At 41.6% G+C, this 24,099-nt stretch overlaps 1 pseudogene and 1 gene segment (V, D, J or C); both read left to right on the top strand.

Annotated features, from left to right (window-relative positions):
• The first annotated feature begins 1,655 nt into the window (after window positions 1–1,655).
• LOC122894554 lies at window positions 1,656–2,193 on the top strand. The segment is given in 2 exon segments: window positions 1,656–1,737; window positions 1,859–2,193. Coding segments are annotated over 2 exon segments (381 nt in total).
• A 12,975-nt stretch (window positions 2,194–15,168) lies between these two features.
• On the top strand, window positions 15,169–22,618 carry LOC122894553 (annotated as a pseudogene).
• Window positions 22,619–24,099: the final 1,481 nt, after the last annotated feature.

Genomic DNA, 24,099 nt, shown 5'->3' with positions numbered 1-24,099 from the left:
AAAACAGGGGAGATGTGGGAAGGAGGCGTGTTTCCACCTGCAGGAAACAGCCTGAGCTAATCTTCCTCTACGTATCTGGAGATGGATGTTTATAGGGCTTTACCGAAGATGTGTTCCTTTCCAGAACTTTATTCTGATAATCCTTAGAAATGTTTTTATTTTGTTTAGTTTTTAAAAATAAATGATCATAAAATGGGAGCTAAGGAAGTGCTTGTTTTTGTCTTTGGTGTATTGTAGAAAAAGACCAGTTTTAAAAATTTGTTTAGTCACAGGGATGTTTTCCCATGCAGACTCCAGACCTTCTTCCCTGATATTTGATGACCATCTTGGCTGGAGGGCAGTTATCGCAAATGAAATCTCACAAACCGGTGTGGGACTGGCTATGACAAAACTATGGTGGGGAGTTTAAAAATTTATAAACTTGTGGGTCCCAATCCTGCAAAATATGAGTCCTGGAGTTAGTGGTGGGATCATAATATCTGTAATTTGAAATCACTTGTTACATTGGTTTTACTATCAGCTATTGTGTGAATACAAGCTTTTATGTATTTAACAAAAGCTGGGGAGAAGGGAATCCTAATTCATGCTCCAGGCATTTGATGCAAATCCACATTTTCACAGTTCCCTACCAGGTGGAGGAAAATTATTTGATTAACGTATGGCAACGTAACAATACACACAACAGTGAAAAGCATGCTTGAGGCTAGATATCCACTAAGTATATGATTAATACTTGTTGCCTGACTCACGTATACTAGTTATATTAGAATCATTGAAATAGAGGAATAAGGTATTCTTACATTTATAATTTCTATAGTAATTAGATAACTGTGATTATATTTTTCCACAGTTATATATATATAACTGTGATTATATTATTATAGTAATTAGATAACTGTGATTATATTTTCCTAGGGTTAATATTTTTCACTTTTCAAATGATTTTGAAATGCAGGGATATTTGACTATTGCAAATATAATGTGAGGTTTTCCTCCTAAAAAGCTTTGATTAAAAATATTGCATCCCTTACAACTGGTATAATTTAGGACTGAGGAAATATTATATTCTAGTAATAGTGATTCCTCATCAAAAGCTGTTTATTCATTATTTTTGTAATTCAGCAAATATAGAGTGAGCGTGTAATGAATGACAGTCCTTGTTCCACATGCGGGGTGCAGGTCTGAAAACTGAAGAATAATGATGTGACTTCTTATTACTTCCTTTGATTTCAAATTAAAACCCTTTGATGACATTCTATTGGATTATTGGCTGGCTCTAAATGGATATATGAAAATATTTTTTTTTAAAAAAAAGCTGTTCTAAAATGCTCAATAAAATGGGCGTCTTCTCAGCTACAGAAATTCCCTGGGATGTGTGTTAAAGAATTTCCACACCAGGTAGAGTAAGAAGAACAAAATAGACCTGAGAGGTCAGGATTGCTCTTGTTCAGGCTTCCAAGAGCCACCTGAAGCCTGCCATGTGAAGCGTGGAGTCAGGGCTGTAAGGGATGGCTGCGTTGGGGAGGATTCTGGCCAACATGCACGCATTTCAGTCCCTGTCCACCAGGGGGTGCAGCTTCCTACCACAATCACATTTCCTGAGTGAAATGTGGGCATCCACTGATCATTTCTGTCACTCCAACCTTCTCCATGGTAAGAATGAAGAACATTATTTAGGTGACACTCCAAAGATGAAGTGTTCTCCAGTCTTCGTGACTGTGGTACTCTTAATGCTTGGTAAGTAAAATATCTCTTAAAATTTGGATTCTTTCTTCCATTGTGTCAGCAAAATGCTTAACTGTAATTTCTCCAAGAGCTTATACATAAGGTGACACAGGTCTCCTTTCTTTTTCCTCAGGACAAACCCATGGAGAATCAGTGACTCAGATGGAGAGCCAAGTGACCCTCTCAGAAGAGGCTTCCCTGACTATCAACTGTACTTATACAACAACAGGTTACCCCACTCTTTTCTGGTATGTCCAGTATCCAGAAGAAGGTCTAGAGCTCCTCCTGAAAGCCTCAAGGGACAAGGAGAAGGGAAGCAACAAAGGATTTGAAGCCACCTACAACAAAGATTCCAAATCCTTCCACTTGGAGAAAGGCTCAGTGCAAGCCTCAGATTCAGCTGTGTACTACTGTGCCCTGAGTGACACAGTGACGGGGACTGCAGGGGGAGCTGAGCACAAACTCTGAGCAGAACAGGGGGCTGGATGCTGAGCTTCTCTGCCTGACTGACTCTGGTTCCAGCACAATCTGTTGTTTGTCTGTCAGTGTCTGATTGGTACAAAAATCATACAAATGACTAGAGCATAGGAACCAGAAGTAACATTCCCCAACCCCAGCTGTTTCTTAGTGACACTGAGACCAGTTTCATGCCAAGAGTTCCTCAGCCTGAGCATAAGTAATTTCAAGGTAAATCTGCATAACAAATGAAGTGGTCTCTTGCTAATCCTTGTGGTGAATGTCCGGCCACACAAGTTGTTCAGGGCATCCTGGTGGGTGTTGCTGTGTCTATGACACTTTCAGAGACACACAATGTGCCTGAGAAGGTGGCCCCTGCCCAGTGTCTTCCTGACAAAGTGTGGCAGGAGAGGTGATGCAAGAGCTTCAGCTCTAAACCAGGTTTAAGTAGAGAAAGAAGGAAAGGGAGGAAAGGAGGAGAAATACATGTACCCGAGCAAGGAAAAGAGAGACCAGGAACCTCGGCCCTGCTTTCTTTCCTAGTGAATAAGGTGGCAGACTTGGGCTGATATTCAACATGTAGGCTTGGGAGCAGAAACAGAGGGGAAGATATGGCTCATGTCCTGACCAGTTAAACAGATCAGTTGGCTTTCTGACAGTAAGAACTCAAGTGTGATTGTTCTCAGTGCCCAGAAAATATGGTGAGAGAAAATGCTTTTTCACTATTGATTTCTCTAACTTCTGTTTTGCAAACTCTCACAGAGGGCCACAGATTATGGGATTGTGAGAATGTATGGGAGTCAGTACATTGTGTAAAGAATAATCGAAAAGAATAAATTGAAAAGAATAAATATTGTGAAAATGTCTATGCTACCTAAAGCAATCTACACATTTAATGCAATTCCTATCAAAGTACCATCCATCTTTTTCAAAGGAATAGAACAAATAATTCTAAAATTTATATGGAACCAGAAAAGACCTCGAATAGCCAAAGGAATATTGAAAAAGAAAGCCAAAGTTGGTGGCATCACAATTCCGGACTTCAAGCTCTATTACAAAGCTGTCATCATCAAGACAGCATGGTACTGGCACAAAAACAGACACATAGATCAATGGAACAGAATAGAGAGCCCAGAAATAGACCCTCAACTCTATGATCAACTAATCTTCGACAAAGCAGGAAAGAATGTCCAATGGGAAAAAGGCAGCCTCTTCAATAAATGGTGTTGGGAAAATTGGACAGCCACATGCAGAAAAATGAAATTGGACCATTTCCTTACACTACACACAAAAATAGACTCAAAATGGATGAAGGACCTCAATGTGAGAAAGGAATCCATCAAAATCCTTGAGGAGAACACAGGCAACAACCTCTTCGACCTCTGCCACAGCAACTTCTTCCTAGGAACATCGCCAAAGGCAAGGGAAGCAAGGGCAAAAATGAACTGTTGGGATTTTATCAAGATCAAAAGCTTTTGCCCAGCAAAGGAAACTGTTAACAAAACCAAAAGACAACTGACAGAATGGGAGAAGATATTTGCAAACGACATATCAGATAAAGGACTAGTGTCCAAAATCTATAAAGAACTTATCAAACTCAACACCCAAAGAACAAATAATCCAATCAAGAAATGGGCAGAGGACATGAACAGACCTTTCTGCAAAGAAGACATCCAGATGGCCAAGCAGACACATGAAAAAGAGCTCCATATCACTTGGCATCGGGGAAATACAAATCAAAACCACAATGAGATATCACCTCACACCAGTCAGAATGGCTAAAATCAACAAGTCAGGAAATGACAGATGCTGGCGAGGATGCGGAGAAAGGGGAACCCTCCTACACTGTTGGTGGGAATGCAAGCTGGTGCAACCACTCTGGAAAAGAGCATGGAGGTTCCTCAAAATGTTGAAAATAGTACTCCCCTATGACCCAGCAATTGCACTACTGGGTATTTACCCTAAAAATACAAACGTAGTGATCCGAAGGGGCACGTGCATCCGCATGTTTATAGCAACAATGTCCACAATAGCCAAACTATGGAAAGAACCTAGATGTCCATCAACAGATGAATGGATAAAGAAGATTTGGTATATATACACACAATGGAATACTATGCAGCCATCAAAAGAAATGAAATCTTGCCATTTGTGACAACGTGGATGGAACTAGAGCGTATCATGCTTAGTGAAATAAGTCAGTCGGAGAAAGACAACTATCATATGATCTCCCTGATATGAGGAAGTGGAGATGCAACATGGGGGCTTAAGGAGGTAGGAGAAGAATAAATGAAACAAGATGGGATTGGGAGGGAGACAAACCATAAGTGACTCTTAATCGCACAAAACAAACTGAGGGTTGCTGGGGGGAGGAGGGTTGGGAGAAAGGGGGTGGGGTTATGGACATTGGGGAGGGTATGTGCTTCGGTGAGTGCTGTGAAGTGTGTAAACCTGGTGATTCACAGACCTGTACCCCTGGGGATAAAAATATATGTTTATAAAAAATTAAAAATTAAAAAAAAGAATAATCGAAAGTCAATGTCTATGTTGCACTAGCAGACTTTGCCAATATTGTGGCAAGCTTTTTAAATTATCCTCTCCTTATCCACAGTTTTTATGAGTGAGCTATGATCAGAATATTAATATATTTCCTATTGCATTAGTTATATATTCTTGGTATAATGTAATTTTTCTTTAATTCTTTTAAAGCATCAATTTTATTTTCAAAGGTGTATAAATATAAATGCATGTGAAACTATACTTTAAACAATCCAAAAGGGTATATAATAAGAATTGTCCTCAGATATTTGGATAAACGTGGTAAACTGGGGCGGGGAGGCGGTGGGGTGCTGGCTGGCTCTTTCAGGAGAACTGTGACTCCAGATCTCATGGTTGTAAATTTGAGACCCATGTTGGGGGTTGAGGTTGCTTAAAAATATAATCTTTAATAAAACTCCATTATTAACCCATATTAATAATACACATTTACCTCTTGAATTCTTTAAAACAGAACAGACACTCCCAGTCTCCTCACGATATAAGCTGCTTTTTAATAATATACCCCGAGCCTCTTCCCATAGCCACGTTTGATTGCTTACAGTTCGTAAACTGTCTATTTGGTGTGTGCACATGACACTTTTATTAATTACCACTTTGGTGAGTTTCACTGGATTGATCTGGGATATTCCTAAGTTTTTGACACCAACATTTGGTGGTACTAGTGTTTTAGATTTTGGCCATTATAACAGGTGAGACCTGTAGGGTCTTATTTTTTTTTTTTAATTTAATCTGTAAAATGTGAAGAACACTTACCAGGAGACAGAACCTCTGGGATTTTTAAGTGTACGATACGCGATTGTTGGAAGAGGTACAATGTTGTTCAGCAACTCTCTATTCTTTCATCTTGCTCATGGATCAGTAACTTCCCATTATCCTATGCCCAGAGACCATGGTAATCTCTTTTTTGATTCACTTTGATTCTTTGACTATCATCGATACCACATTTAAGTGGAATCATGCATTATTTGTCTTACTGTGACTGGTTTATTTCGGTTAGCATAATGGCTTCAAGATTCATCCACATGTTTGCTTATTGTAGGATTTCCTTTTTTTGTTGTTGTTGTTGTTCTCTTTAAGGTTGAATAGTACTCCACTTATGTATTGAGCACACTTTCTTTATCCATACATCTGTTTTTGGACATTCAAGTTGTTTCCCTAAATGGCTATTGTGAACAGTGGTGTAATGAACATAGGAGTGCTTAATATCTTTCCAAGATCCTGATTTCATTAAAAAAAAAAAAGATTTTATTTATCCATTTGACACATACACAGAGAAAGAATAAATACAAACAGGGGGCAGCAGAGAGAAAGGGAGAAGCAGATTCCCTGTTGAACAGGGAGCCCAATGTAGGGCTCAATCACAGGACGCTGAGATCATGACCCTAGCCAAAGGCAGACACTTAACTGCCTGAGCCACCTAGGTGTCTCTCTCTTTTTTTTTATTTCTTTTTTCTTTTTTTGAGAGAGAGAGAGTTGGGGGTGGGGAGGGTCAGAGGGAAAGAGAGACTCTTAAACAGGCTCCTCGCTCAGCACAGAGCTCACCATGGGGCTCCACCTCAGGACACTGAGATCATGACCTCATTCCACATCAAGAGTGAGATGTTTAATTAGCTGAGTCATTCAGGTGCCCCTCAATTCTTTTTGATAAATACTCAGAAGTAGGATTTCTGGATCACATTGTAGTTCTATTTTCAACTTTTCAAAGAACCTCTATACTGTTTTCATGGTTACACCATTTTGCATTCCCACCAACAGTGTGCAGTGTTCCAATCTCTTCAATCATAAAAGACATCATAAAGGTTTATCCATGTTCTCATCTATTCTTTCACCAAAAAGAGAAAGGGAGAAAATGATCACATTCTTCATAAGATTTTGCACAATGACACAAAGTACAAGCATTTCTACCTCCTCTGGGATCAGATAGTTTTTACTTTTCTTTCCTCTTAGGGTCCCACTCTTTGATTCTAACTATGTACCTTTCTCTTTCCCCTGTAGACTGTAAACTATTATATTATCCACTTTTATGTATTATCTTAAAAAGTTCATTCATGGGAGCACCTGGGTGGCTTGGTGGGTTAAAGCCTCTGCCTTCGGGGGCACCTGGGTGGCTCAGTTGGTTGAGTGACTGCCTTCGGCTCAGGTCATGGTCCTACAGTCCTGGGATCCAGTCCCACATCAGGCTCCCTGCTCGGCAGGGAGTCTGCTTCTCCCTCTCATCTCTCTCCTTTCATGCTTTCTCTCTCTCTCCCAAATAAATAAGTAAAATCTTAAAAAAAAAAAAAAAAAAAAAGGCTCTGCCTTCGGCTCGGGTCATGATTCCAGGGCCCTGGGATTGAGCTTTGCGCAGGTCACTCTGCTCAGCGGGGAGCCTACTTCCCTTCTTCTTTCTGCCTGCCTCTCTGCCTACTTGTGGTCCATCTGTGAAATAAATAAATAAAGTCTTTAAAAAAAAGTTCATTCATTCATTCACTCACTCACAGATTTTATTTAAATTCCAGTTACTTAACATACAGTGTTGTATTAGTTTCAGGTGTACGATATAGTGACTCAACACTTCCACAGAACACCTGGTGTTTGCTCATCGGGACAAGGGCACTGCTTCATCTCCTCACCTATTTAACAATCCCCAGCCTCTCCCTCGGGTAACCATCAGTTTGTTCTGTTTAATGACAAGTCTGTTTCTTGATTTATCTCTCTCTGTCTTATTTTTTTCCTTTTCCTTATTTGACTTGTTTCTTAAAGTTCACATGAGTGAAATCATATCATATTTGTCTTTCTCTTACTGACTTATTTCCCTTAATATTATGCTCTCCAGCTCCATTCATGTTGTTGCAGATGGCAGGATTTCATTCTTTTAAACTGCTGAATAATACTTCATTACTCTTATATATATTCTTAGCTCTAGTAAATTACCTCAATTGAAACTAAGGACTCAATAAGTATTTATGGATTTCTTTTGAACTAAGGTAATGAAATCAAATAAGTAGCACAAGATGAGACTTACCAAATTATCTTTTATATCCATTTCCATGAAATTCCCTTTTAAAAGTAGGATTTGGTCCACTTTCAATCCTCGCCAATCTAAGCAGTAATTTTAGTTTCTGACCATGGGCATTTCCTTCGTTAGGAACCTTGGAATGAATGGGGCTGGGGGCTGTGTCTGCAGAGTTGCTTCCTCTGGGGTGTCTTTGCTGACAGCTTCATTACTCTAGGGGGCACTCTAGGCTTTACCAAAAATAAAGATTTTTCTGATGGTCCAAGGTTGAACAGTTAAAAGAAAGAACAGATATCATGTTAGCCAGTCCAATTATAGATAGCAAAGATGTGGGAGAGGGGGGACTGTGTTTGTGTAAAGCTCATCTTGGGTTTTAGGTTCTGCCATTTCATATCTACCTCAGACATCTGAGGCCATGTCTCTAGAAATCCACTATACAGATAATTCTTCACAGGTACAGGAAAGGAATATTTCTGGGCATTGTGAGCATGGAAACTCAACAGAAAACACCTCTTAATTAATATGATAATAATTAACACCCCAAACTTACTGGTCTTGAAATTATTTCAAAACCCCAGATATCTTACCTTTTTATATATCTCTGCTGAGAGTGGAGGGAGCAAGAATGAGGAAAAGAAGAGAGGAAACAATAAGGAAAACAAAGAGAAGGAAAGGAAGAGGACAACATTGACTTTGAATAGCAACGAGTGGCCCAGTCAGACTCAGCTGTGTGGATGAGCAGGGTCCATCACACAGGAGCGATGGAGATGTGAAAGTTAGAGAGGACATTGTGCCGACCTCTTAATTTTCATCAGCCAAATTATGATTGCAATAATAATCAATACAGATTGTGACTGTCTGTCTTGGTCTGGAACTGTCTTAATTTCAGAAATTATGGTTACTTCTGCAATATATAACGCATGATATCAGATCGTTTTCCTTTACCATCATATAGTGGAATTCTCACGTAGTCTCACAAACTAAGCAAATTGGGGAATGGAGACACTTTGCATTGTGATTCTTCAAGGTTTTGTGGAGTCCCCATTAGGCCTTGAATCTTTTTGAAATATCATTCACCTTTCTTCACACACTAACTCACAAATCCCTTACATGAAGCGTTTTAAGAAAAAAATTTATCCTCTAATATTAGAAGTATTGCCCCTACCTCCCTGCACTGTTGAGCAGCACAGTTTTGAAGACATAAGCATGCCCTGTCCTGGGCCACTGTGGGTGGAGTCTGGAGTTCTGTGTATGACAGGGCTAAGGTGTGATTGGTGCTCGGTGGTTCTGTTGAAAGGGATTGACTGTAAGACACAGTTTCTCTGAATCCAAGACTCTACGCTCTGCAGTAGGCAGAAGTACCTCATCACATAGATAAGGAATCATGAGGAGACATTGGGGAGTTCTCCTGGGGCTCCTGTGCATCCAGGTTTGCTGTGAGTGGGGGCTTTCCTCATGGGTACTCGGGTGGAGTCCACAGCCCACAGCCCACAATGGTAGGGGAACTCCAAGAGGGTCCTACAACCTCAGCGGTGTGTCTTAGGATATTTTGCAAGTTTGGGAATTGCATTGGCGACCCCCAAGACACCTCACTTGTGTTTGTTTTTCTCTTTCCACACAGGGGTGAGAGGGATGACGGTGGAGCAGAACCCTTCAGCCCTTAGGCTCCAGGAAGGAGACAGCTCTACTCTCAAATGCAATTTTTCCGAAACTGCACGCAGTGTGCAGTGGTTCCGACAGCACCCCAGGGGCGACAGTCTCATGGGGCTGTTTTACATCGCTTCAGGGATGAAGCAGAGTGGGAGGTTAAACTGCACAGTGAATACTAAGGAACGGTCCAGCACCCTCCACATTGGGGCCTCCCAACTGGAAGACTCAGCCACCTACCTGTGTGCAGTGGAGGCACAGTTCTCCCTGGTGATCTGTAGCCTGCACCCAAACTGCAGCTGGGCCTGCAGCCCCCCCACCTTCCCCGGGGCGGGCACTTGTTCCAACTGCAGCCTTTGCACATTTCCAGATTTTCAGATTTATGTGACAGCATGTTTTTCCTTCTAAAATTAGACCCATCGGGGTTGTCATTTCACATTCCTTGCCTGTTTCTTCCCCCAGAAAGCCCTTTGCTGGTAAAAAGCTCTATCATGGCAGCATTGGAGCAAGTGACAGAGATGCCCATATCCAGTACCCTGGGAACACAGATGTCCTTGCAGTCAGCTTATAAATTATTTGTAAGTAGTCAGATGGAAATGTCTTGAACAATTAGAAGATCTTGAACAAACAGAGGGATCTGACTGAATTTTTTAGTTACTATAGATTTTTTTTTATTTTCAAAGAATAGTAAGGAGAATGTATATAACATTTTTAAAGTTTGTGTTTAGCTTTTTCACTATGGGAAATACAAATATAATAAAATAATTTTATTGAGGATCAGGCACTCTGCTTGTCTCATTACATATATTTTCTATTTCAATAAGGTAATACACTGAAAATAGGTATGTTCATTTTACTCGCAATTAAAGGGAGGATTTTAGAGCATAAGTGACTTGGTGGAATCGAATTAGTGAATCTGAGGTGACATGAGAACTTATTCTCTGAGTACCTCATCTAGAAGACTGTAGAGTCATAAAATCTGAATGATTTCCTTGAAGTATTTGTATGATGTGTGGTCATATATCACTGACAGAAGTATCCATTTCAGTCATTTCTAAACAGCACCTTGTGGAGAAGAGCTCATGGAAGTTTTCATTCTGTTCCATGAAAATCTATTGTTCTTCCTTGTATTTTGAATGGATCTATTTTCATGATTATGTAAAATCACCTCCAGTTTGGAAAAGGGAGTTGGAAGCTTCCAGGAAAAGCCTAAATGATCCTCCTCTCTGTTGTAGCCAGAGACAAAGACTGTTGACCCCAAACCCAGAGTTGAAACTTGAATGTTGAAGATTCCAGCACACACAGAATTCCAGCCTGCACTGGTTTTTATGTTGAGAAAAGGGCATTGATAGGAAGGCCTGTGCCCCTGAAAATTCAGATAGAGATAGATGGGCAGACTCTCTGAAGCTGGGAGGAAAGCCAGCTTCCTGAGCATGGGACCTGTGCAGTTACACAGCGCCTCATTCTCCCAAGGAACCCTGCCCTTAGTTTGATGTTGTGCCTTCACTGTCTTGAAATTAATACTAGTTTTGTCTTTGTACCTGTCTTTTATAAGTGAGTCCTATAAGTGGGAGAACAAGTGCCTGAGCAGAGAGATAGGTGGGCAGCAGGACTCAGGCAGGAACACATGCAGGCTCAGGTTCTGGGTCACAGCAGGCTGTGTGAGAGCTGAGCACTGGGCGGGGCCACCTGTGCTGTCTGTGCCTGCTTTGGACTAGCTGGGGCTTTGACATGCAGCCAAGGGTGTATAGTAAGTATTGTTGGGAAATTACTACAAATGCAAAGTGTTTACATGGACATTTTGATCAAGTGGTTTGGTAGTTTTTTACACAACTAACATACTCTTATCCTATGATCTAGCAATGGTCTTCCTGAGTCCTTTTACCAAAAGGGTTGAAAACATGTCCACACACAAACCTTACACAGGTGTTTTTTGGCAGTTTATTCACATTTGCCAAAACTCTGAAGTAAACAGTATGTCCTTTAATAAGCAAATGAATAAATAAATGGTGTTACATCCAAACAATGGAATATGATTTGCTGCTAAAAAGAAATGAACTATGAAGGAGTGAGGAGATAGGGGAAACTTAAAAGCATTTTACTAAGTGAATACAACCCATCTGAAAAGGCTACATAGGGTATGATTCTGATCCTCTGACTTTTTGGAAAAAGCAATACTATGGAGGGAGTAAAAGACTGTGGTTGCCAAGGGTTGAGGAGAATAGCAGGGATCAATAGATCACAGAGAATACTTAGTGTAGTGAGCCTTGTCTATATGATACTATAATGGTAGATACATGCCTTATACACTTGTTCACACCCACAGAATGTCGAACAGCAAGAGTGAACCCTAGAAAAACTGTGGGCTTTGGGTGACATGATGTGGCAGTGTAGGCTCATCTGTTGTGAAATAGTCATGGGGAAGGTGATAGTTGGAAGCCCATACCTGAGTGGGGGTATGAGGTGGACTGAAAGCCTCAGTACATTGGCTTCATTTTTTTAGAAAGAGATTTTATTTATTTATTTGACAGAGAGAGATCACAAGTAGGCAGAGAGGCAGGCAGAGAGAGAGAGGAGAGAGGAGGCTCCCTGATGAGCAGAGAGCCCAATATGGGGCTGGATCCCAGGACTCTGGGATCATGACCTGAGCCGAAGGCAGAGGATTTATCCCACTGAGCCACCCAGGTATCCCGGCCTCATTTTTCTTTGAACCTAGTTGAGATAGTTGAAAAGAAAAAAGTCTTTAAAATATTAAATTCAGAGACAAGAAAATAATATGTATAAAGAGTTAAAGCATTTTATTTAATTTATTAATTAATTTTTTGAAGATTTTTTTCACTTTTTTATTTGACACACACAGAGAGAGAGAGAGAGAGGGAGCACACAAATAGGTAGAGAGATAGGCACAGGGAGTTGAAGAAGCAGGCTCCCCACTGAGCAGGGAGCCTTATGTGGGGCTCAATACCAGGACCCTGAGATCATGACCTGAGCCAAAGGCAGAAGCTTAACCAACTGCACCACCCAGACGCCTCAAGTTAAAGAATTTTAGAAAAATGTCTCTCCTTGAAACATTACCTAATGGCTTTTTCCCGTTTTTGAATAAAGTTCCCAAATTTTCATTATGAATTGATCTCAAAAATTATATACGTATCCCTGGCTAGAAATTTTGAAACTCCAAACTAAAGTTTTAAGGAAAAAGCCAGAATGCAGAAAGCAATTAGGCGGTTTTAGAAAGTGCTTCTTGCTTTCCACATTAGTAAGCTCATCTGCCTTCTCTAGTTTGTCTCGATTCTGGAGATTCTTTCTTTTCTTCATACAGTACTCTTAAGTTATATGTATAGATATATATAAGAAATCTCCGAAAGAATATCCTGCTTGCTCATGGCTCAGCCATGGAGCCCTTTGGTCTCACTGCCTGTGAGGAGTTTTCTGTCAGTGAACAAAGTCCTATTTTATTTCATGTTAATATTGATATAGTTCTCCTTGATATACTATTGATCTCATAGAAGAAATGAAAGCCAAGATAGGATCTCATTCTAAGAACCATGTCTCTGCTTCTGTCAAGTCCTCAGTGTAGGCTAGGATCAACCTCAAACCCACTAGATTAAACCCACTAGAGAATAGTCTTGGGGTTCCATGATGCAGGCAATTTCACCCACTCTGACACCAGTCCACAGTGCGTACAACCAGTCCTCAATAAATATTTGCATTGTTATATAGTATAAAAGAAATTTAGAGTTGGAAGAGCCCTTAGAAATCCTTCAGTTCAACTTAATTTTACACATCAGAGACTGTATCCAAGATGACCCTATGGAACAATTAGGTAGTGAATAAGCTGGGCAAGAAAGGAAGTGGGTTTCCTCACTTCCGGTTTAACATTCTTTCCCCTGCCTCCTTGCTATCGGGCCATTGTGCTGGGTAAAGAAAAAGCATCTAATGCAAGCCCAGCAATATAACTGCAGCATTGCTCTGAGAAAATTGTGGTCCATTTAGTTAGAATACCTGAATGTAGAGTTCTAATTTATGTAAATGTCTGAGACCTTGGGCAGGAAGGGAGACTCAGGCTGAGTCACTATGATTCTACCAGCAAACTCATATATCACTCACTGTTTCTGTAGGAGGAAGCCAGAGGTGATGGTGTCATGTGAACACCAACATGTATTTCTAAGGACTTTCCCCAAATAACAAATATTTATTATCCCAGGTCTACATCCCTTGAAGGCAGAGTGAGTATAATGAGCATAAGTCACACACTGTCTGCAAAATGATCACTGGGTATTTAGGGGTCCTGCAGCTGGCAGTTCATGAAGATGGTAGATGATGTTTTCCTAGGCCATAAGGAAAACAATATTCTATGAAAACATGATGGAGCTGAGAATTTTACACAAGGGATGGCCTTATCTGTGCAACAGTTAATCCATGGAAGAGAGTCATTCATATGAATGGTCACATTAACTTCTGAAGGTCACACCTAAAAATTGCAAAAATTGACCTTCCCACTAGTAGAGGGAATTTTTCCCAGAGAAGAATTTGAGAATTCTTACTTTATGGGGAGTGTAAAAACACATTTCATATATATGCATATATTTATATTTTGAGTTGATATTCTTCACCATAGCTGTCCTTAAATCTTTCAAGGTGGGAGGGGAGGACGCACATGAGTTTTATTCTTTGTCCTTTTGTGGATCTAAGAGTAGGTATCACAGAAATTAGGAAAGTCATGGTCTTGGAAGTGAGGTAGTCTTGGTTTCCCAGGGACCATTTCTTTCTTTTTTTTTTTTTTTTAAGATTTTATTTATTCATTTGACAGACAGAGATCACAAGTAGGCAGAGAGGCAGGCAGAGAGAGAGGAAGAAGCAGTCTCCCTGATGAACAGAGAGCCTGATGCGGGGCTCAATCCCAGGACTCTGAGACCATGACCTGAGCTGAAGGCAGAGGCTTAACCCACTGAGCCACCCAGGCACCCTGGGACCATTTCTCTTGATCAATTTTTTAGGACCAGTTTCTTTTTGGTACCATTCCCTGAGAACATACAGTATTCATGCTTCTGTGATTTTTTTTTCTCACAGAGGTCATCAGAAGATTCCAAGATTAACACATGAATGAAAAAGGGGTGTTGGAAGAGAGAGATAATTTTGGAAACTCACAGGATTATAGAACTTTATCAATGAGTCCTGGGGAAAGAACACTGTCATGGCATTTAGGAAAAATATGATATATGAAACAGTGTTGACCAGAAAGTGGGAAGCATGACAGGATGGATAGTGGATTCTTTAGAGAATATTCTTCTGAGTCTATGAGGCAGCATTGCATTGGAGGACATGCCATCTATTTTGATTTGGGAAAATGAAAACACTTTAAGAATAAACTCATATAGTTATATTTTCTGAGTTTGCAGCTTGATGATTTCTCAGAATTTCTACTCTGTCTTTCAATACTTTGCATTATATAAGACACATAGCATTCAAATAGATTTCTTAAAGCATGTCAGATTTCTCTATGCAAATTTGTCCCTCAGAGACACAGGCTAAGTGAAAAGCATTTGCCCAGCCAGTTCAGTAGAGATTAGACCATAAGAAGGCAGTGCACCTGCAGAACACGTGGAGGGTTCATTTTAGTGCATCTGATGGACTAGACTATGGCAGAAGGAGAGTCTTTTTCTTATTGGCTGGTTGACAATATGGGAAAGTCCTCTGTTAGAGGAAAGAAGGGACAGTCTGGTAATAGAGGGAGCTGAGCTGGCTTGAGGCTCTAATTCTGAACCTGAGCTTAATGGTGTGGAATCATGAAGACATCCATGGGAGCTTTAATCATGTTCCCGTGGCTGCAGCTGAACTTTGAGTTCAGAGTATATTAGTGGATATTCTTCAGAAGTCAAGACTGGCTTACTCAGGTTTCTCCACTTAGTGTAGAAAAAGAGCATTCTGAAGCACAATAAGCTGACCTTTTCTTTCTGCACAGGGTTCAGCCAAGGAGAGAATGTGGAGCAGCATCCTTCTACCCTGAGTGTCCAGGAGGGAAGCATCTCTGTTATCAACTGTGGTTATTCAGACAGTGCCTATAATTCTTCACCTGTTATAAGCAAGAACTTGGAAAAGGTCCCCAGCTCCTTGTGTAAAGGCCCACGTAGCTAGAGCAATCCCATCTTGGAAGAACAACCATTTTGCTGTTTATGCAGTGAACTTAAATGGACCCTCCCCCTCCAGAAGAACTTACTTAGAAATAAGATTGGGAAACCAGTAAAATGTGGCCGACCAGTTCCTGATAAAAGAACCCAGATGCAAGGACGATTCAGACCAGGTGGAGGTGTCCAATTAGTAAAGTGCACCTACTAACTCTCTAACCACCAAAGAATATAAACTCTGCCTTTTGGGTAACCAAACTAAGGTGCTAATTTTGACCAGAGTGATAGGCTAGTTCAAACAGCTTCTAAAGGGTAAATTGTAATTCAATTGGCCACCCATGTGTCACCTAGTATGACTATGCACCTTTTTCTGTGTGCTAGTCTCATTGGCCAGGCTCAACCACATGACCTTTGCTCTATAAATGCTGGTCTATGAGCCTCGGAGTGGGGATTGCTCTCTCTGTAAGAGACGGCCCCAACCGGTCAGTTTGATTCTTGGTGCTGGCGTGAAATAAAGCTTTGCTTTACCTTTGCTTTGTATCAGTCTTGCTCCTTTGATCACGGACCCCAACATTTGGGGGCTTGTCCAGGATTAAATGATGAGAACTGAGTCAGCATCAGAATATCTGGGAAAAGCCTCCGGAGGTAAGATCTCGAGATTTTATTCTGCGAGATTCTTTCTGTCTGTCTGCTTGTGGAGCTCCAGGGTTATAGCCCACTGGGGTGAAGCTGGATGCAGCATTGTTCCCCAGGGCTGGAGTGGATGTGGGGATGCCTTATCCCTCCACTGGTAGATCGCCAGGGGGTTTAGGTCCCTCTAGACGGTCAGGGGACTGAGAAAATCCCCATCAGTGGCAGGTTGTGTGTTTTTGAGTTGGAATTATATCTTGCACATCCTTAGACTTGATATCTGGTCAAGTAAGGGCTGCTGGGTCTGCGGTTGTCTTTGTCTTGTATTTTTGTTGTCTGTTGTGTTGTTTGTTGTCTTTGAAGAAATGGGGCAAGTGGGGAGTAAGTGACACCCCATGACACCCCTCTGACATCCCAAAGTCTGTTCCTCAGCATTTCAAGGATTTTCAGGGTAAAGCTACCCAGCTGGGTGACAAGGTTTACCAAGGAAAACTAAAAACACTCTGCCAGTTAGAGTGGCCCACTTTCTCCACAGGGTGGCCACCAGAAGGAACATTTGCCTTGGCTCAAATCTACTGTACCCAGAGTTAGGTTTCCGATCGCCATCAAGACCAAATACCATACATCGTGGCCTGGCGATACCTGGTGGAAGAGCCACTGTCATGGCTCAAGTCTCACATTTCCCCTACTAACAAAAGCATTTTTCTCCCTTTAAGGCAGGTAAGATCACCAAAACCAGAACAGAAAAATGAGAGGGAACCAGGCAAGAAGACTGTCCTGCCTCTGTCAGATGTGGAGGACATGGAACTCCCCCCACCTTATCTGTCCCCTAAACCTGACTCTTGGTCCCAAGATACCCTTACTAGTCCACCTCATATGCTGTCAGGATCCACCTATGGGACCACCAAGCAGAAAGACCACCCCAATCCTTCCCCTTCCAACTACCCCCCTCTGCCAGCCTCTACCTCACCGGTTCCATTGGCACCAATGCTGCCTCTCTGTGAGGTTGCTCTACCAGATGGGAGAGGGCACCCCCACCTAACCTATATCCCTTTCTCCTCTTCTGATATCTATAACTGGAAGGCCCAACATAAATCCTTCTCTGTCAATCCTCAGGATTTAATTATTCTCTGGAAGACTGTCTTTCTTACCCACCAGCCCACTTGGGTGGATATTCAGCAGCTCCTTATGGCCCTCTTTAATGCAGAAAAGAGGGATTGCATTATGTGAGAAACCTATAAAGTGATAAATGAGAGACTTGGCTGGGACCTCGATTCCTGGCAAATGGAGTACTACTGCCCAAAGGAACCCCCCAACTGGGATGAAACTCCGATGAAGGTAAGGAGAGCTTCCGATCTACTGCCAGGCTCTACTGGGAGGTCTCTGTGTGGCTCCAAGGAGACCTATAAATTTATCTAAAATTAGTGCAGTGACTCAAGGTAAGAATGAGTCCCCGGGGGCTTTCCTAGAAAGGCTTATTGAGGCCTATAAAATGTATAGTCCGATTGACCCTGAGGCGCCTGAAAATCAGAGGCCAATAAATTTTGCTTTTGCCAATCAGTCAGCCCCAGACATAAGGAAGAAACTTCAGAAAATTGAAGGAATTTAAGGGAAGAATCTGATTGAGTTAATGGAAATAGCAGAAAAGGTGTTTAACAATAGGTATGCACAGGAAGATGGAAAACAGACCAATAAAATAGTTAAGGTTTTGGCGTTACATGAGGCAGGAAAGAGACAGGAGGCAAGAGGTCATTGTAAAGGGAAAAGGCAGGTAGGAGATGGTCAATGGAAAGAAAAGCCTAAGCACAGAGAAAACAGGTGGGAAGACTTAGATGAAGACCGGTGTGTTTACTGCAAGGAAAAAGGACACTGGGCCAAGGAGTGCCTCAAAAAGAAGGCAGCAATGCTGGGCACCAAAGACAGAAGGGGCCATGGTTCAGAGCCCCTCCCCGAAACTCATGTCAAAATTGAGGTGGAGGGGAATTCAATTGATTTTTTGGTGGACCTGGGAGCCCAATTTTTATCACTACTTAAACCTATGGGAGAACTATCTGGAGAGGAAGTCTGGGTGCAAGGGGCAAATGACAGAAAATCATAAATGGACAACAGAAAGGACTCTAAATTTGGCCTTGGGAGTAGTCAAACATCTATTCTTGGTCCTCCCTAATGCCTCATATAACCTGATGGGAAGAGATCTTCTCCACAAACTAGCTGGCTGGCATTCAGTTCTCGGAAGGAGATATAACTGTAAGTTTGAGAGAACCCACTGTGTACATGCTTGTGGCAGCAGTAGATGAATACCTTCTTTACAAGCCAGACTCAATACCAGAGGAGATGGTGCATGGGTGAGGGGGACCTTCTCCAAACTCTACAGGTTGAATTTCCTGAAGTCTGGGCAGAAGGGAAGCTCCCTGGCTTGGCCAAGGGACAGCCTCCAGTGGTGGTACAGTTAAAAGCGACGGCTAATATCCAGGATCTATAATGAACTCCTCAAACTCAACACACACGAAACAGGCAAACACATCAAAAAATGGGCAGAAGATATGAACAGACACTTCTCCAATCAAGACATACAAATGGCTATCAGACACATGAAAAAATGCTCATCATCATTAGCCCTCAGGGAGATTCAAGTTAAAACCACATTGAGATATCACCTTACACCAGTTAGAATAGCCAAAATTAACAAAACAGGAAACAACATGTGTTGGAGAGGATGTGGAGAAAGGGGAACCCTCTTACACTGTTGGTGGGAATGCAAGTTGGTGCAGCCTCTTTGGAGAACAGTGTGGAGATTCCTCAAGAAATTAAAAATAGAGCTTCCCTATGACCCTGCCATTGCACTCCTGGGTATTTACCCCAAAGATACAGATGTCGTGAAAAGAAGGGCCATCTGTACCCCAATGTTTATAGCAGCAATGGCCACGGTCGCCAAACTATGGAAGGAACCAAGATGCCCTTCAACGGATGAATGGATAAGGAAGATGTGGTCCATATACACTATGGAGTATTATGCCTCCATCAGAAAGGATGAATACCCAACTTTTGTAGCAACATGGACGGGACTGGAAGAGATTATGCTGAGTGAAATAAGTCAAGAAGAGAGAGTCAATTATCATATAGTTTCACTTATTTGTGGAGCATAACAAATAGCATGGAGGACAAGGGGCGTTAGAGAGGAGTAGGGAATTTGGGTAAATTGGAAGGGGAGGTGAACCATGAGAGACTATGGACTCTGAAAAACAATCTGAGGGGTTTGAAGTGGCGGGGGGGTGGGAGGTTGGGGTACCAGGTGGTGGGTATTATAGAGGGCACGGCTTGCATGGAGCACTGGGTGTGGTGAAAAAATAATGAATAATGTTTTTCTGAAAATAAATAAATTGAAAAATAAAAAATAAAATAAAAAATTAAAAAAAAAAAAAGCGACGGCTAAGGCCATTCGCATCTGGCAATACTCCCTCCCCTGGGAAACAAAGAAAGGGATAAGAAAACACATTAACCACCTCCGAGGAGATGGGATCCTAGTTCCTTACAAGTCTCCATGGAACACAGCTTTGCTGCCCATCAAAAAGACTGAGACTGAGGAGTACTGACCCATTCAGGACTTGTGGGAAGTTAATAAATGGGTTGAAGATATCCACCCGACAGTGCCTAACCCCTTTACCTTACTCTCCCTCCTGGGCCCCAAAAGAACTATGTATACCATCTTAGATCTCAAGGATGCATTCTTCTGCAAAACTTTAGCAAGGGAGTCTCAGCCCCTTTTTGCTTTTGAATGGTCTGACCCACAGGAAGGGTTCCAAGGCCAGCTCACCTGGACAAGACTTCCTCAAGGATTCAAGAATTCACCTACTATCTTCAAGGAGGCCTTGCACAAGGATTTACATGAGTACAGAACCTCTAACCTGGGAGTCACTCTGTTACAGTATGTTGATGACTTGCTAATAGTCACTGAGGACTATGCGTCATGCTTGCTAAGGATGAGAGCCCTCTTACAGACTCTGCAGGAAAAAGGGTATCGGGTGTCAGCAAAGAAAGCACAGCTTTGTCAGAGCCACGCCACTTATTTAGGCTTTGATCTCCATGAGGGAGTGCCTTCACTGTCTGAGCCATACAGAATACGGTGGGCTTCAGACTATTACTGTGCATGATGGGGTTGTGAGACAATAGCCTCTGACTGGGGAACAAACCATGATCCCCATATAACTGTAGTACCCACCAGAACGAACAACTGTGTAACAAAAAAAATTTGTTGGGAATTTGGCTGTCAGGATCTTCCCCTCAACCACGTCCTGGCAGTATGGGAGGTTTTGTGCAAATATATCTATCACAGTCATCAACCCCAAAGACCGTCTTTGGGAGTATGGCCAATCTTGGGGCCTCAGATATTATAAAGCTGGCACAGACAGAGGCGGGCAATTCACCATCCAAAAAATAAAGATTAGAGAACCACCCCCGCCTATAGGGCCGAACCCAGTTTTAAATCCTCCCAAGCACCAAAATCAACCAGACCACCCATCACCCCAACTCCAAAAGAGGCTGTCATGGAGGATAAAAAAGAGAGTGTTGACAATGACCACAGCGCCACCAAAGTTTTACTCCCATTGATAGATTCAATGTTTAGCTTTTTAAATACTTCAGATCCTAATATTACTCGGGACTGTTGGCTATGCTTAAACCCCCCATATTATATTGGAATGGGGGCCAACCTTACCATAGGGATTCGGAAGGGACAGATTAGGAATGAAAGTTCTTATGACTCTTGTGAATGGGGAAAGGTGCCTAGACTAAACCTAGGGGATATAGAAGGAAAGGGACTTTGCCTTGCGAAACAAAAAGGAAAGCAATCTTCCCAATATAAGGACCTATGTGAGACCATAATAGCCCCTACTGTCTTTACTAACTTCCTTAAGGCTCCCGCTGGGGCCTGGTTTGCTTGCAGTTCAGGGCTCACGCCATGTGTTAATCTTGCTTTGTTCTCAAACTCTTCCTGGAATGAACTCTGTAACTGCCCACAACCTTCCCCAAGTAGATTATTACGGAGGAACCGAGGGGTTCCATCATTTACTGCAGGGATAGAACGGACAAAGCATGTGGTTCCCATCCTAATTCCAGCACTAGTGGTGGCAGGGATGGCAGGGCCCACAGCAGTAGGAACTGTAGCCTTAATAAAGGAAAAAGTAGATTTGGAGGCTCTTGGGTCCCAAGTAGATGCTGACCTACACTATATGCATGAAAATATAGACAAACTAACTGATTCCTTGAGCTCTTTAGCTAAAGTAGTACTGCAAAATAGAAGAGGGCTTGACATACTATTCCTAGAAAAAGGGGGCTGTGCATAGCCTAGAAGAGGAATGCTGTCTCTGGGTAGATCACACCGGAGTCATTAAGAACAGTCTGGTAGCCGTTAAAAAAAGACTAAATGAGCGCAAACAACAACACAGAAACCCCCAGGGATGGTATAAAAGTTTGCTCAACTGGTCTCCGTGGATGACTTCCCTAATATCAGCAATTTCACGCCCCCTAGTTTTACTATTACTAATGTTACTTTTTGGCCCCTGCATTATAAACACCCTAATGTCATTTGTACAAAAGAGAATTGGGGCAGTAAAAATGTTAATCTTACAAGCTCAATATAACGTCTTACAACAGGAGGACATAGAACTGGCTGAAAAGTCAAGGATTTGACTAAACTCCAAAGAAAAGGGAGGAATGTAAGGGCCTATTTAGCCAGAGCAACCCCACCTCGGTAGAACAGTCATTTTGTTGTTTATGCAGTGAACATAAATTGACTCTGCCCCCCCCCCCCCGAGGAACTTTCTTAGAAGCAAGTCTGGGAAACCAGTAAAATATGGCTGACCAGTCCCTGAGAAAAGAGCCCAGATGCAAGGATGATTCAGGCCAGGTGGAGGTGTCCAATCAGTAAAGCACACCTACTATCTCCCTAACCACCAAAGAATCTAAACTCTGCCTTTTGGGTGCCAAACTAAGGCGCTAATTCTGACCAGAGTGATAGGCTAGTTCAAACAGCTACTAAAGGGTAAATTATAATTCAATTGGCCACCCGTGTGTCACCTAGTATGACTATGCAACTTTTCTCTGTGTGCTACAATCTCATTGGCCAGGCGCAACCACATGGCCTTTGCTCTGTAAAAGCTGCTCTGTGAGCCTGGGGGTGGGGGTCACTCTCTCTGTAAGAGACAGCCCCGACTGGTCGGTTTGATTCTTGGTGCTGGCACAAAATAAATCTTTGCTTGACCTTCACTTTTTATCAGTCTCGCTCCTTTGATCATGGAACCCAACACTTATATGCATTCGTTCAAGCATGGCCACAAAAGAAGACCCAAGACTCACTGTCTCATTCAATGAGACGGCCAAACATCTCTCCCTGCACATCAGAGACACCCAACCTGAAGACTCAGCTGTGTACTTCTGCACAGCAAACACACATTGCTTCCTAGGTGCCTGCTGCCTGCGCTGAAACCTGGCACTGGGGCAGCCACTGTCCTTTGACACAGACCTTCAAGGATAGCTTTTGTGCTGTTGTTTATGTACAAGTGGAAGCTAATGCATTAGACATTAAAAGCATATAAGAGGAAGAGTAAGCTCCTGATGACCTGGACAGTTAGAACATTTTTTTTTTAAAGATTTTATTTGTTTATTTGACAGACAGAGATCACAAGTAGACAGAGAGGCAGGCAGAGAGAGAGAGAGAGAGAGAGAGGAGGAAGCAGGCTCCCTGCAGAGCAGAGAGCCCGATGCGGGACTCCATCCCAGGACCCTGAGATCATGACCTGAGCCGAAGAGAGCTACTCAACCCACTGAGCCACCCAGGCGCCCCAGTTAGAACATTTTGTTAGATGACTGTTGCTGAATGGATTCTTGAAGGCAGTTAGTAATGTTTTATCTTGAAATCTGGGTTTTAAAGATGACTTTATATTTGCTATCAGACTCCTTTCCTATAAATAATTCCTTAGTAAGAGTATAACTGTCCTTATTATGGATGGACCCAAACACTGTGTTTCAAAAGAAGCATTTATGATATTTCTGATTCTGAAACATAACTGGACATATAGAAATATGGAAAGTATAAATACAGAAATAAAAACTCTGTGATCACATAATATTGCTAATATTGCTTTTAGTGTCTAAAAATTCTTATAATTATGATTGTGATTTTTTCACTTTATATATTTTGATTTGAGCTTGCCCCTTTCATCAATTTTTTCCCTCAAAGATCTGCTTTATTTTATTTTTTAAGTTAGTCATTTAACATGTGTTTTAAAATAGCTCTGTGAGATATTTTACTTAATTACGTTTTCATATTAATTTTGTTCCTCTGTATTTCAGGCAAAATTTGAGAGCCATTTCTATGTCCTTTGATTACTTTCTTGTTCAGAAATTTTGTCACAGGTTTTCCTTTAGCGCCCAGGGATGGTAAGTAATATTTGTATGTTTGAGGAAAATTAAGCAGGGAGTGGTTTGACAATGTGAGCTTCAGATAAAACTCAGAAATTTATTCTCATTTACAAAATTCTGTATCTGTTCACAAAAACATTTTCATAGAATTTAGGAGACAGGATTTTGTATTTTATTCACTGCTATATTTTCAGTAGGTAGAACAAACATTTTCACATAATTCATTATCAGTAGATGTTAACAAAGGAAGAAGAATTCTTCTATTCATAATTTAATTTAAGCTTTATGATTGGATTGAATTTGTAAATTTATTTGTGACAAATAAAATTCCTTGAAGTATATGCATGATTATTTGTTTTACAACATACTGTTTCTTTCTATTTATATATGTCTCTTTCTTTTTTTTTTTCCCAATTTATTTATTTTCAGAAAAACAGTATTCATTATTTTTTCACCACACCCAGTGCTCCATGCAAGCTGTGCCCTCTATAATACCCACCACCTGGTACCCCAACCTCCCACCCCCCCGCCACTTCAAACCCC

This window comes from Neovison vison, chromosome 13 (genome assembly GCF_020171115.1).
Source record: "Neovison vison isolate M4711 chromosome 13, ASM_NN_V1, whole genome shotgun sequence".
Classification (NCBI taxonomy): Eukaryota; Metazoa; Chordata; class Mammalia; order Carnivora; family Mustelidae; genus Neogale; species Neogale vison.
This window is presented reverse-complemented; position numbering and strand designations above follow the sequence as displayed.